Here is a 14716-nt window from a genome sequence, read left to right as displayed (position 1 = left end):
TGTTATGCAGCAGTTTTTTTAATGATGGTATTATTTATATTCTTGTAAAAACATAAAAATTTATATTGTTGAAAAACATTGCTGTATTCACATGTGTCAATTAAAAATTTATTAATGTCAAGTTTTTACTTTAGGTTTATCAGTGCTAATTCTAGTTTATTTTAGGTACAACTATTAGTGAAGATTCCCAAGAGCCAATGGAGTGTTATTCTTTACCATCTTATCAACCAGGTGGTGGTTTTACTAGATCTCCTTTACAAAACATTAGTATGAAGAGAATGTTTTCAGATTCAGATTTCAATGATTCAGCACTGAACTTTTCTTTACAACCTAGAAGCAAGGATAGGATTTTTTCTGATTCAGATTTCACTGATTCGGCACCAAGTGAATCACCAGGACCCAGTCAATTAAAAAATGTAAGCATTTTAGAAAGTTAAATTCGTATAAATTGCTTGGAAATTGTTTTATCTTTTTTTTCCTGTGTACATTTTATCTATATCTATTAGGTCTCTACTTTGGAGTTTAAAAATAGTGCTGATGAACAGCTACCTTTTGAAGGTTCTGATGAACAGGAGATCATTCCTCAGTAAGTTTCTGAATTTTATTTTTGTTTATTAATTTTGCTTCTCTCCTAAAAATTTGCTTATTTTTGAAAAATAATGGTTTTGGTTTTCAGCTTTTGTCTGATATTTTCTGAAAGTTACAGTAAATATTTAAAAAAATGCTGTCTTGTTTGAGATTGATTTTTTATATATATATTGTCACGTTGAGGAAGTTACCGTAGATAAACCTAAAGTCAAAGATGACACTCATTAATCACAACTCGAGCCTTTATTCAAGGAACTAAACCTTATGTCTGTTTTTATCCAAAAGATGAAATGACTCAAATCTTCCAGATTTAGAAAGATACAAAAATTATAAGAATAATATTCTAGAACAAATGCGAAATGATAGAAAGTAAATCAGTAACAAAACAATTTTTAGGCAACTTGCCTGTAGTCAGATATGAACCTGCGAACTGTCATTTTCAGTTCATAGCATTCTACCACTGAGCCATTCAGTCCGTGCCAAGTTAGAACAAATTTCGCTACAATATCATTTCTTTGTATTGTATTAGTAAATATTTTGACCTGAAAAAGAGAATTGAGCCTTGAGTTTTGAATTATCTGGTGCTTGAGTGTATGTGGATCATTTTTTTTTCACTTTAAAAAGGCATTTATTGAGAAAAATAGGTACAATATATATCAGTCAAAATATTTTTCATCATTTTCTACAACTTTTTCCAATTTTTGCCCAATAAGTCTTGCAATTGATTTTCTTCGAATTTTTTTTTGGTTCTTCAGGCCATTCATTGACACTGAAAACACCATTCTTAAATTGTTGAAACCAAAACTGACAATTGGGATATGGTTTAGCAGCATCACCATAAGTTTCTAAAAGTGTCTGATAGGCTTCGGCAGCAGATTTCATCAAATCAAACAAAAAAAAAAGCAATCGATGTTAAAAATGTAATTTACAGCATTCCATGATTAGGATCTTTATACACTGTGTAATTCAATTATTACCAAATGAGAAAACTTTCAAAATGATAACTATAGTAAATTGGTAAAACCCAAAACCATTGTCATTTATATAGATACTCATGTTTTCTAATAAGTGTCACTGATTAAAATACATGCAAGCACCTAATATTATTAGTCTATTTTTTACTGTGTATAAAATAAATTTGCAGATTTTTGTTACAAAATCAAAAATTAAAATTTGTTGTTTATTTGTTTCTCTTTTTTCCTTTTGTATTAATGATATGCATTATACCGCATCAAAGGTTTTGTATTGTTTTGCTTTTTTCAATGAATCAAAATAGTTTTTTTTGTTATATTTATTATTCGTTTTAATTTGAAATTATGATTTAATATAATTTTTTAGCTGGGACTCATTACCTGCTTCTGAAAAACAAGGATCACAACTATTTGATGAAGATATCTCAGTTATATGTTCTGGAAAATTTCCATGTAAGTTTGATTAGGAAGAATTTTTGTAAAGGAAACTAAATTGAATTTTATAATGAATTGTATTTATTATTATTTATTATCCCTTTTATTACCTTCATCCCTTCTTATCCTTTCTCTTCTTATTACTTTGTTTTGTTATAATAATTCGTTTTATCTGGCAATGCTTGTGAAAATTTATGAATGGTTCTAAATTTCCTTCATTATTTAAAATTATAATTTATTTCTTTATTATCGGAAAAATTATTATTTTTAGTAAATATATTTATCACTGCCAGTTGTATTCAACATAATAGTAAATTACTTAGTTGAACTTTTAAATAATTCATCTTTTTTCTGTACTTTTGTGTTAAAATTTCCTGCAGAATTATTTTTCCTATTTTTATTGTCACTTATATAAATTATTATTTAAAATTATTTTGGTAGTAAATTATTAGCTGATTGCAGATTCTTAATTTTGGTTTTTGAAATCATTTGAATTATTGCAGGCTACTTTTTAATAATTATGAACAAAATATATGAGTAGTTTTAGAAAATAATAAATTTTAATCTTTCTGTACAATATATTTATAAAATAGCATAATTTTTTTAATGTTAAAATTTTTGTAGCCACAAATGAAGAAATTCCATGGACACCATCATCAAGTACAAAGAAGTAAGTAAAACTGAAATATAACTACATTATAAAATAAAAAAGGAAATTAAAGATAAATTGCTTGACAATACTTTATTTATTTTTGAAAACTTGTATCTGTTTGATTTAAGGTTTTCTCTCAACATTGTGCCATAAATAAATGATGTTACAAGTTTTATTTAAATGTATAGATCTTGGTTGTATCATTTGAATGCAAAGAAAAACTTTTAAAAAATGAAAAGTAATCTTATAGTTTGTTTACTGAAATTATTAACTATGCCTTCTCATCAATTCTGTATTTGTTACTGATGTCATATTATTGAATCATTTTCATCTTTAATATTTTAAAAGTATCTTCTGATTCAAACTATCTGAAATCTGATTTGATGATTTTCTTAAACAATAACCATACATCGACAAACTATATCCATTTTTATAAGAAATAGGGAAATTTGGATTTTGTGTTTTTATTAAATGTTTGTTAAGTTTTGCTTTGAAGATTGTATTTATATTTTTTATATATGCATGTATCTATATTTATTGATACATTTATTGTTGAATATTTATTGATACATGTATAATATATGGAATCTATATGTAGATTCATATTTTATTTCATAACATTAAATATCTTGAATATTTTCTATATTTATTTTTAGTTCTCTTCCTGACAAAAAATCTGTGGTTTCTCCATCTTACAGTAACCATACAAATAATGAGACGGATCACTTAAATGAATGTAAGTTTTCAAGTTTAATTTTGCTAATAGTAAAAAATTATATGCATAGCCTATTATTGTTACATTGAAAAAAACATTGCTCTATGGAACAATTTAAAAACTAGGAATCATTGAGAAATAGATGTGTGAGAAATAGATAACAGTATGATTCATTCTATGAGTATAGATAATTGATTTTTCATAAATAATAATAATTTTTTTCTCAGATAAGAATTTATACATTTAGGCTACTAAATATTTAGATTTGAGATTAAAATACTGTATTAAATATTGTCAAAAGTAAGGATTTCTTATGTTTTATTATACATAATTATTTACAATTATTATACATTTGTCATTGTTTCATATGAAGTAGTTTAATAGACTTTTGATATTTGCAGAACATTTTTGTATTATTCTATTATGAAACAAAATAATTTTTAAATCTAAAATAAAACATTTTCTTACAGTGCTTTTCATCTACATTTAATATCTGTTGGAATGAATTTTATTATTGAAATTGATGGTAAAATTCCGAATAATCTTTGATAGATTTTGTTACTCATAATTTTTAGAAACTTAGAACAGTTTTCAAAATAATAAATATAATTTTTTCTCTTATTTTTTAAAACATTTAAAATTTTAAGTGAAAAAAAATTGTAATTTTTTGAAAAAGAGATTAATATATTAATTTTATATATATATATATATTGGCATTGTTATTTCTTTTCAAGCTGATGATGAAGAACTAGTACGACCTGCTAAAAAAATTAAACTGTCTTTGATTGAAAAGCTTTGGGATTCAGATGATGAAAATGATGCTGATTTTAAACATCCCATTGTGAATAATGGTGAGTTAAAGAAAAATCATCGCAACATTCAAAGTGATTCTGATGATGATGCAGACCAAGATAATGAGCCTGTTAACTCGAAGGAAGAAGACGAACTTGATGATCAATCTGAGAATTTAGAGCAAGTTAATGAGTCATTTGAAGGTATGCTGATAGATTCTTTTTATATCATTTATCTAGATTAATATTACATTTCTCTTTTTTTAATGCATTCTTGAGATGGAAATTTAAGTTTTTCACAAATTTTTATTTTATAGAATCACATGTAAAAAAGGCTGACGATAAAGACTCTGATAAGAAATTTGAAATGTAAGGTTTATTCTTTTTATTTTAGCTTATTATTCTTAAACTACTTGACTGAATCTTATGAAATATTTGTACTAAAATAATTTTCTTCTTAATTTGAAACATTTTACAGTAATTAGATGAAACTTATTTAGATTCCTTTAAGCATTTATTGTAGTCTTATTTATTTTCACTCTAATATTTGAAATTAAATAACTTTGTGTCCTGCTTTCAGCCTGTGAATAGTAAATTTGTATTTTTAATCATTATTAATTTTTCTCTGTTTGCAGTGTTTCCTTTAATTTGGTTTATTTATTAACTTTTGTATTTTTAGGTATATATTTTTTTGAGTTGTATGCATAATGGAACTTAGATAATTCAAGGCTAATATTAGATCACATAAAAAATGTTGTTTGTCCCAAAATATGGGTTAGTAAAGACTTATTCTGGACTGGCACAGTAAAAGATAATGATTACATTTAAACTGAATGCAGAAATAACTATTTTTAACTCCAATAGTTTTAATAATTAATTTATAATTAATAAATAAGCATTAAATAATTTTAAAAACAAGGTAATAATAATATAAGAAATATAAGGGACTAGAGAAAAATTATGATCACCAATTTATTCTAATTTAAAACATTCAAATTAGCAATTTTTATTGAGATGATATGATAAAAAACAAATTTGCATGTCCTAATTTCCTCTATAATTTTTGAAAATAAGACAGGGAAAGCATTTATATTTCCTCACCATTTATTCTAATAAGCAATAAATATTAATACATAAAGTTGCATTCACTAACTATAAAATACCTTTGAATGATAGCTGGCATAAAACACATAATTTTTTTCATATGATTCCTTTTGTTTTCAATATAGTAATGCAATTCAACTTAGAAGTCTTGTTGCCTGACTTCTCAATAAAAATATATCTATAAGAGTAGCTGTTATTTCAGTACTTTTCAATCTGCGTAACCTAATTGATATGATGCATATTATAACTTTACAGTTAATATCATAGAAACTTTGTCTATTCAGTGTTTTTTTTAAGGCAAAAATAATTATACTTTATAATTCTTAAACTGTAGAATACTAACATTATATTTACAGAAAGGAAGCTTTGACTGTCAGTTCATTTAATTATGTGCAAATTAAATCTAACTTATGTTGAGAAATTATCTTATCAAAATGAAAGCATCACAAAAAGAATCACTGTATTACTATGCAATGTTAATAAAAAATAATACTGTATAAAATTGGAATATAGTATTTTTATTCAAACACAGTCATTTTATTATTTTGTACATTTAAGTTATTACATTAAAGTTTTGAAACTTTCCTAAGTGTAAGGAGATTTCTATAGGCCAAACAAATTAAGCAGGGACGAATTATTCACGCCTAAATACCTATTATTAATTACCAAAATAGTAGGTATTTAGGATGGGAAGAATTATAAATTGGAGCAGAATTTTTAATTGACTTAAATGCTTTTTTTGAAAAAAGGAATAATGGAATTGTTTTGGAAAAAATGAATACTTTTTCCTGAATGAATATCAGTTATTTTCATCAAATTTTGTAATAAAATAATAGTAATAAAATAAATAATAAAAGTGGTTTTAATTATAAAGGTAATTAAAATATTTTATATCTGTGATATTTAAGCATACAATTCTCTTAGATGAGGACTTTTTTTTTTGAACAATGGAAATGATTTTGAATTATCAAATATATGTATTCAATTTAAAAATAATTATCATCAAATTTATTCAATTCCAAGGAACAATTTAAAAAATTCTATTATATTATTTATGATTTTCATCATATCTTTTACAGAAACAATTTTTTTGAAAATGAAGCTGAGCTTTCTGGAGAAGAAGGTAGTTCAGATGAGAATGAAGATGATATTGACGAATACATGGATGATGAAATGATTACAGATGAAATTGTAGCTAGTGAAGAAAAATTAAGGAAAGAAGTTGGAACTATACATTTGTAAGTTATTTTAACCTTTTTTTGAATTGAAATTTGTAAAATAAAGTTTATTTTTTATTTAAAATAATTTCTTGTGTTTTATAGCAAACGACAACAAGATGAGGATGATCAAATTATTCGACAATTAAAAAATGACTTTCTTCCCGAAGGAGAATTATACAATGAAAATGGCCAAAGAAAAAGGAGATTTATATGGAATAATATTGGTAATTTTGTTGTTACCTATTACGTTTTCCTATATCCTTTATTTAATAATTTTTTTAAAAAATCAGAAGATAATGTATTGAATAAGCAGATTGAACTTATGCACCATTATTAATTAGTCTTTTTAAAAGTTTTACTTTTTTTTATATATATATATAGGCAGAAATTAAAATTGCACATCCTTATCTGTAGATAACATTAATACTCATCTATAATTGCGTATAGTTCTACAAATCAGCATTTATGTATTATGTTTATTTCAATTTGATTCAAGATACTAGAGTTCCACAGTTTATTTTTGACTACCTGCTGTTGACAAACAGCTTGTCTGCAAAGAAGATATTCATTTTGTTTAATTTCATTTGAATCTCTTGTATAGAATTTGATATTCTTGGTTCACTTAACAAAATGGTCACTTCAGATTATAATAAGTTTAACTTATGTGTTTTAGTTATTTTGAACTATCTGTTAATTATATTTATACACATTCCTAAAGGATCAAGTAATTGTCTACGAGTTCTGACATCTAATTGCACATGGTTGGCACCAACTTCACTTATTCATATGCAAAGCATGAATTTGATTTCAACATTAAAATGGCGTGAAGCATTTTATATCTAACCACATGTCTGCCGAATTAAGATATGCTGATAAAAGGAATTTTAAGATTGAAGTCATGATCCTGGAACTTATTGGATATGTTTCCTAATATACTTATAGTTTTCATTTCAATGAAAGTATATAAAAAACCTGATGTAATAAAAAAGAAAAAATGCATTTTATCACAATATTACATTAGTTTTTATCAATAAAAAAGGAACATGCAATTAAATATTTATATAAAGAATGATAATGCTTTACGTTTCATTGCAACAATGAAAAGTATTGTTAATTGTACATAAAAATATTTTTGGATATTTATTAAAATTGGATAACAGCTAAGTTGATATTTTCAAAGAGGTAATTATTTTAATTTTAAGATCGCTTTTATGGGACGAAGATCGCTTTTATGGGACGAAAATCGCTTTTATGGGACGAAAATCGCTTTTATGAGATAATATTTCTGAAAGTTATTGATGAAAAATATCAAGATTTTGTTTAATTTTTTTAATAATTAAAAAAATTGCTTCAGGATGCATATATTTCTAACTTTCAAAATATATGTATGTGTGTGTGCCAAATTTGGTAGCCTAGGCCAAACAGTTTGTATTGCAGAGCACTTACAAACACATTGCACCTACTTATTTTTATAGTATAGATAGTTTTATAGTTATAGTATAGTTTTATAATGTGAAATTAAATTATTCATGAATATTGAAATTCATATTACTTATATTCCAGTTATACTATACCAAACACTTTTTTTTAAGTACATATTATAATTAGAAGATGTATTTTATGGAAATATTTTATAAGCTGTACATTCCAACTTTTATCAGATTTATAGACATTTTTCTGATTTTTTAAAAGAATATAATGTTTGAATTTATTTTCATTTTATGGGTTTCATTTTGATAAAATTTATTTAAAATGTTTAGTTAAAACTTATTTAATTTTTTAAAGGAATGGATGATAATGAATTCACGGAAACAAAATCGGATTCAGAAGAAGAGGAAGTTGAAAGTCTTCCTACAGATTACTTGAAGTGGCAACAGGAAAAAAATGTAATTACTATTTCTTATTTTATAGTTGAATGTTGTTTAAGATGCTTTCAGATATTTAGATAAATGTCTTGGTATGATTATGAGGATGTGTTTCTTATTCTAAAAATATTCAAAGAAATGAATGATAAAACTAAGAGTCAAATTATATTAGTGCAAGGAATATTTAACAAAAGTGTAGATCTGTGTTTAATCTGTAAGCATTGTTATATTGCAAGCATTTGTGAAATTGGAATCATTAATTCTCAACTATGAAAGTTAAAAATTTTTTTACAAATTACTTTTGCAAGTTATGTATTGTATGGGCTATTTCTGTTTTAAAAATTAATTTCCAGATTTTATATAAGTATATTGTGTTTATTTATAGTAGTGAATAAAATGACAAACTATTTAATTATCAATGGTCAAAATTAATTTGAAATCAGCATATCATCCAAACAATCTGAATGCATACCTTTTGCATTTCATTCTCTATGCATCGAGTAGCAAATCGAAATTAAATTTTTTAAGATCAGCAATATATATGCATATATATTTTTTCCAATTTACAGTGAGGGAAATAAATGTTCTTTTGTAATATCTTATATTAATTGTTGAAACGACTTTCGTATTGTGAAAATCTGATGAATAAATTTTAACTGATATAATCTGACTAAATTTGTTTATACAATATTAATAAATGAAAGCATGCTTTTATAATATGATGTAAAATAAATTAAATCAGTATAGTATGCATGTATATAAATAAATTCATTTCTTTTTAGAAATCAAATTTACCTGATGATGATAATGAAGAAGAAATTCAAACTCCCAAAAGTATTGGTTTAAAAGTAGACATTATAGGAAAGGTTTCTGGTATGCAAATTTTTAAGATTTTAGATGATAAAGTTTTCAAATTTAAATTAATTAGTTTCTGCATATCAATTTTAGTCATTACCTGCTTTACTAACTTAAAATATTGTTATAATTTAGTTACATATAATTTACATGAATGATTGTAAATTTTTAGTTGTACGAATATTAATCTTTGGATTGTTTGTTAATCTTTGAACTTTTAATTGAAAGTATCACCTTCTTTAGTTAATTGCATTTGAATAAAGATAAGAGTGAAATTATTCGTTTCATCTTTTTGATCTTTACCTTTTACTTTCTGATGAAATTACAAGTCTAATTTCCAATTAAATCAATAAAATATCTGTACAAATATAATATGTGAAATATTTAAAGCCAGCAAAGAATTATAGAAATACTTGTTTTTTTTCATATCGGTATATCTATCACAATTCTTTTTTTTTATTATTATAAAGTATAACGAATATTAACTGTGTTTTAAAATTTTATGGCAAATTTATACAAAAAAGGCTTTATAACATTAATTTTAGTGTAAAGGCTTTATAACATTAATTTTAGTGTAAGGAAAGAAAAAGTAATTGTTTTCATGATAAATATAATTAGGAGGTGTACTTGTTCTGTTTAAACGTTATTTTGTAAACAATATCTCAGATCTGGTTTAATGTATAAATATAGTATAATAAAAGATTGCAGGCCTCAGTTCATTGACCCCCTCCTTTATTGACCCAGTACAGTACAGTATATAAAATATGGAAATAAAATATGATGTTTACCATTGAACGTTTTTTAGTTTGAAGTTTATATTCAGAGTTTTGAAATTTTTATTTCATGAATAAAAATTAGTTATATGATCATAAATGTTATGAGAACACCAATAAATCAGCCTATTTAAACATCTATAGTTCTAAAACACTAACATGCAAGGCATAGAATTCTCTCTTATTTCATATTATCCAATGGCAACTTTCAAATATGAACAAACTATTGTCTGTACTTCTCAAACTGCTTAATTAAGTGCTTTTACAGCTGTGCTAAAATCAACCTTCACATAATTAATGAATGAAGCTGCAAAAGATAATTAGAAACCAGTTGATTGTCCGCAAAATGCAGATAACAGTTTGTTGAGTGTTAGCTGTTAAAATTACCCCCTATAAATTCATAATTTTACATTTAAGCCAAATTCATGAAATTAAAATTGAGTATTTTAATAGCTTACATATATTAGTTTTTTTTGTTGTCTTTTTATGCATATGATTCTAAACATACAATATTTATTTTATGATTTGATTTGTAATGTAATGCATATAATGTATGTGAGTAGTGACGGATATTGATGGCTTTCATAATTTCTAATTAAATTAATATGACAGCCAAATAAGGCACAAATGTCTGAGTTTGGAATTTGTGACCAAAAAGGCAGGGATATTTTAAAACTTTGCCTTGCCTGGTAAATGTTTTTGCACTCTGCATTTTTCTGGTAGTAAACTTATATTTCATAAAAGAAGGCTATTTGTATGCTATTAAATATATAATTTGTCTTGGAAGCTTATTTTTAAATTGGTGCATTTAATCTTTTAATTAAAACTCACTTAAATTTTCCATTTTGAAGAAATGATTTTAATTTCAGTTTTTTTTACTTATAAAAACTTAAGGTATGATAAATACTACTTTTATTTATAAAATAATAATTTGTATTCATATTTTAATAATTTATATATATTTCTATATAGTTACTCGCTACAGTAATGGATCAAATTCCAGTATTTCTGCAAGTCCTGTAAGTAGTTTTATATTATAATGCTGTCTAAAATATTTATTTTGTTATAGTTTTTGTTTTGAGATTTGTATTCACGTTGAATAATTGTAATGTGCTCTTAAGTTCTCCTTGACCGAAATTTATTACTTTCATTTAACATATTAAGTGGCAGCCTCCTAATGCGTGGTTTTCTAGAATTCAGTATGAAATATAAATAATTCATAAATATCTACAAAAACTAAATGTTTTAATAGTTATATGAAAAAATGCTCTAACATTTAAGGAAATTAAAAATTATACTTATGATAAGTATTCCCCCCTCCTTTTTTTAATTCATACCCTTTATTAAGATGTTATTAAGTATACATAAAAAGGGTAAAATCTTTTTTTACAAATTCATAGAGCAATAATCTTGGTTATTCCAGTTATTCTCCAAATTATTCAACATCCAACATATTTTGGACTTGCATACTTTTTTGAGTTTTATTGATATAATGTAACTTGATATGGAACTGTTTCAAATGCTAGTCAACATCATTGAATACAATAACATACAATGAATATTTTTGATTTAACACTTTTCTTTTGGAATGTAGGCTTTGATTGTTCCTTTTTATCTAAGCTTTTGGGGGGGGGGGAGGATTAAAAAGTAGCATTCCAGAATTATTTTCCTTGATTTTAAGATTTTTCTCTTATTAATTATCTTCAGGCACTTTTTCCATTTATCATGTGATATTACATGCAGAAGAAAAGGTTAGAGATAAAATATCTGCATTGCATTTTTAAAAAATTTTAACTGAGAAAATTTGTGATTTATTATAATAAATTTTACTAATTAGTCTTTAATAAATATTGCCCTTTTCAAACGAAGTGACTCACCATAACTGAAAATCAGCAATGACGGGCTCCATGTGTGTGCATTGATATTTTATTCAACTGCCTTCTGTAGTTGCTTTCAAGGGTTGATGGCATGAAAAATATGTTTAAAAGTAAATATTTTATGAATTATTTATAAATTGATTTTTTTAAAAATGCACAATTCAACTTAAAAAAAAAAAAAAAAAAAAAAAGAGTGAGGCTTTAGATGTAGAATAAGGCAAATTTTTAAATGTTAATTTTGAAAATTCTTCACTTAATGAAAATTCTATTTGTTATTTTTTGTTAACAATTTTCTTTAAATACTGTAAAATGAAAATTTGATTATGAATATTGAATGCTTGCTGCATTAATATTTGTCTATTGGTGATGAAAATTTATAAACGAGCCCATTGCTTTTTTTTGTCCATTCAAATGCTCATAAATGACTTATAGAATTAAATTTTGGTTTTCAAATAATTAGATATTATATAAGAATTTTTTTTTTTTTAAGGCACTACGGCGTGGTTCTTTTCTAAATTCTAGTATTGGGAAGAATATGAAATTCGTAAAAGAGTTTAGTAGTTCTGAAGGATCAGTATCAAGAAAAAACTTTGTATTTTCATCTCCTCAGCCTAATGCTTCTCTTCCATCAACTCCTACATTAGAAGTAAAAAGCACAAGAATCAGTAATGTTATTAATAACAGAAGCATATTTAATAAAATTTGAATTTGTGTGAACTGACCAATGAACTTTTATCATATCCGTATCATTTGATATTCAATATGGAACTATGTATGTTCTACAGATTTTAACTTCAATACAAATATTTTATTGTAATTTATTTTTGTAAATAAAATTGCTTAAAATTAACCCTTAGGTCTGTTTTTGTATTTTTTTTTATACAATACATATGTAATTTGTTATACTTTTATTCTGAATTCTATTAAGAAATCGATTTATCAACATATAATTTGCAAATGTATTTAACACTGTGATATTCATGACAACTAATGTGTTTCTTAGGATCAATTTCTGTTTGTTAAAGCTTCAGTTTTAAAATTTGGAGTATTGCATGTTCTATTTTTGTTGTAACTAAGTCTTTAGAAAACTATAACTATGTATAAAATAATTGCTTATTAAAATCTTAGTCAACTGTCCTTCACTGTTTTGTTAACACAAAAATGCAGTTAGTGAATTGCTAGTGATTTAAATCTGATTTTATTTGTTTATAAAAAAAGTGAGTTGATTTTTAAAATGTGCCACCTAACTGCCATTTGCTTTGAAACAGAGAGGTTATAGGAAATAGGTTAATTTTTTTATTAATAAATATTTATGGCATACCATTGATTTATAATTTTTTTATTTGAAAAATAAGTGGAGTAATGAGACATTAAGCTACTGAAACACTCTAAGTATCGAATTCCATCGTATTTTACAAGTATGATTGCTAATCTACAAACAACAAAAAGTCGATTTAAAAAAAAATGTATGTGAAAGATGTCTTTTGAAATAAACAATCAAAGAAAATCAATTCCTTTAACAACTTGATATATTTAACTTAATAAGTTCTTTTTTAACTTATAAGAAACTGGATGCAATAGGTTATATATATATATATATATATATATATATATATATATATATATATATATATTGAACATATGATAATTATTTGTATCAAACATATATATATATATTGAAATACTAATGATAATTGTTTGTACTTTTAGTTTTTGGTGGAGGGGATTCCATTATGTTGAAATAGTTCTTTAAAAATTTCATATTATGTTTATTTAATGTTTTTGAATTCTCAGTACATTTTGTGCTTTCACATTTTTTTTCTTTTTATATTCTGCAATTCTACATTGATATTATTTAAATTTCTTCTTCATATTCTTGTCTTGTATTTGTTTCAATGCTCATTGGTCTTCTTGTGAGTATACTATAAAGAGCACGTCCAATTAATTCCATGCTAATAGAAAAGAAGAGGGGAAAAAAAAAATCATTCAGCAACAAAATATAAATTTGATACATTTAAAAAAATGAGTTATTCATGAATTTTTCCTTATATTTAACAATTTTTTAAAGAGTGCATTTTATATTAAAATATATTTTTATTTTAAAATCATTTTAATATTTATTTAAATATATTTGTTTCAAAATTTTTTGCCAAAATCTTACCATGCACACACCATTGTTATGTAAATTTTTAGTGTATATGCATTTGACTTTTGAAAAAATTACATTATTATTAGAACCTAAAAAGACATTACAAGGTTGAAAAAACCAGTGTGATTTCACATTGCACACCTTGTTTGGGCAAAATGAATTATATGAAGCTAATCTTTCTTTTATATACATATATATTCTTCCTTATGCAGGGTGATAGGGGAATATATATATAATATGGACCAAATGTGAAGAAACAGTAATTTTAAAATCAGGTAATGACAATCCCTTAAAAAAAGTTTGTAAATCAGATAATATTTACATCTTTATTACGATATTTTTTTTTGAAATTTTCATTTATTATTCTAAAGTTTTTAAAAACCAAATGTGTTTTTTGTTATACAACATCATAATATCTTGACTTAACTTGAATGCAAACAATATGCTATATATATAACAATAAAGACTGTCGTCCTCTGAATACCAAAAGATTACAGTTGTCAAAGTATTTGAGAGTTTGAATGAAGGTGATTAGATTACTTTTGTTGGCTTGGGCTTGAGATAGAAGAAAGGAAAACGGAACTTTGAGTTGATCCATTAAATAGTTGACTTACGGAATAAGCCACATAAATAAGCTTAATTTTAAATGTCAATTGTACATCTTTTAACAAGTTGCTTACAGAAATTGTTTTTAATAAGCTTCCACTGCGTTCATAATCAA

At 24.6% G+C, this 14716-nt stretch overlaps 2 protein-coding genes across 5 annotated transcripts in view; one reads left to right on the top strand and one right to left on the bottom strand.

Moving 5' to 3' along the window:
* Positions 1 to 12643, top strand: part of LOC129967569 (dentin sialophosphoprotein-like) — a 29420-nt gene extending 16777 nt beyond the window's left edge. For all 3 annotated transcript variants that reach the window (XM_056081895.1, XM_056081896.1, XM_056081894.1), the window contains 13 exons: positions 166 to 416; positions 507 to 586; positions 1927 to 2012; positions 2619 to 2664; positions 3303 to 3382; positions 4096 to 4356; positions 4470 to 4521; positions 6336 to 6494; positions 6579 to 6700; positions 8262 to 8362; positions 9124 to 9214; positions 10942 to 10988; positions 12337 to 12643. In XM_056081895.1, coding sequence (XP_055937870.1) covers positions 166 to 416; positions 507 to 586; positions 1927 to 2012; positions 2619 to 2664; positions 3303 to 3382; positions 4096 to 4356; positions 4470 to 4521; positions 6336 to 6494; positions 6579 to 6700; positions 8262 to 8362; positions 9124 to 9214; positions 10942 to 10988; positions 12337 to 12552 — 1592 coding nt within the window. In that variant the 3' untranslated portion in view covers positions 12553 to 12643. The remainder of the gene's footprint in view (positions 1 to 165; positions 417 to 506; positions 587 to 1926; positions 2013 to 2618; positions 2665 to 3302; positions 3383 to 4095; positions 4357 to 4469; positions 4522 to 6335; positions 6495 to 6578; positions 6701 to 8261; positions 8363 to 9123; positions 9215 to 10941; positions 10989 to 12336) is intronic.
* Positions 12644 to 13636: 993 nt separating this feature from the next.
* LOC129967621 (vitamin K-dependent gamma-carboxylase-like) overlaps positions 13637 to 14716 on the bottom strand; it is a 45137-nt gene continuing 44057 nt past the window's right edge. For both annotated transcript variants that reach the window (XM_056081898.1, XM_056081899.1), the window contains exon 15: positions 13637 to 13798. In XM_056081898.1, coding sequence (XP_055937873.1) covers positions 13702 to 13798 — 97 coding nt within the window. In that variant the 3' untranslated portion in view covers positions 13637 to 13701. The remainder of the gene's footprint in view (positions 13799 to 14716) is intronic.

The sequence above is a fragment of the Argiope bruennichi genome, chromosome 1 (genome assembly GCF_947563725.1).
Source record: "Argiope bruennichi chromosome 1, qqArgBrue1.1, whole genome shotgun sequence".
NCBI lineage: Eukaryota > Metazoa > Arthropoda > Arachnida > Araneae > Araneidae > Argiope > Argiope bruennichi.
This window is presented reverse-complemented; position numbering and strand designations above follow the sequence as displayed.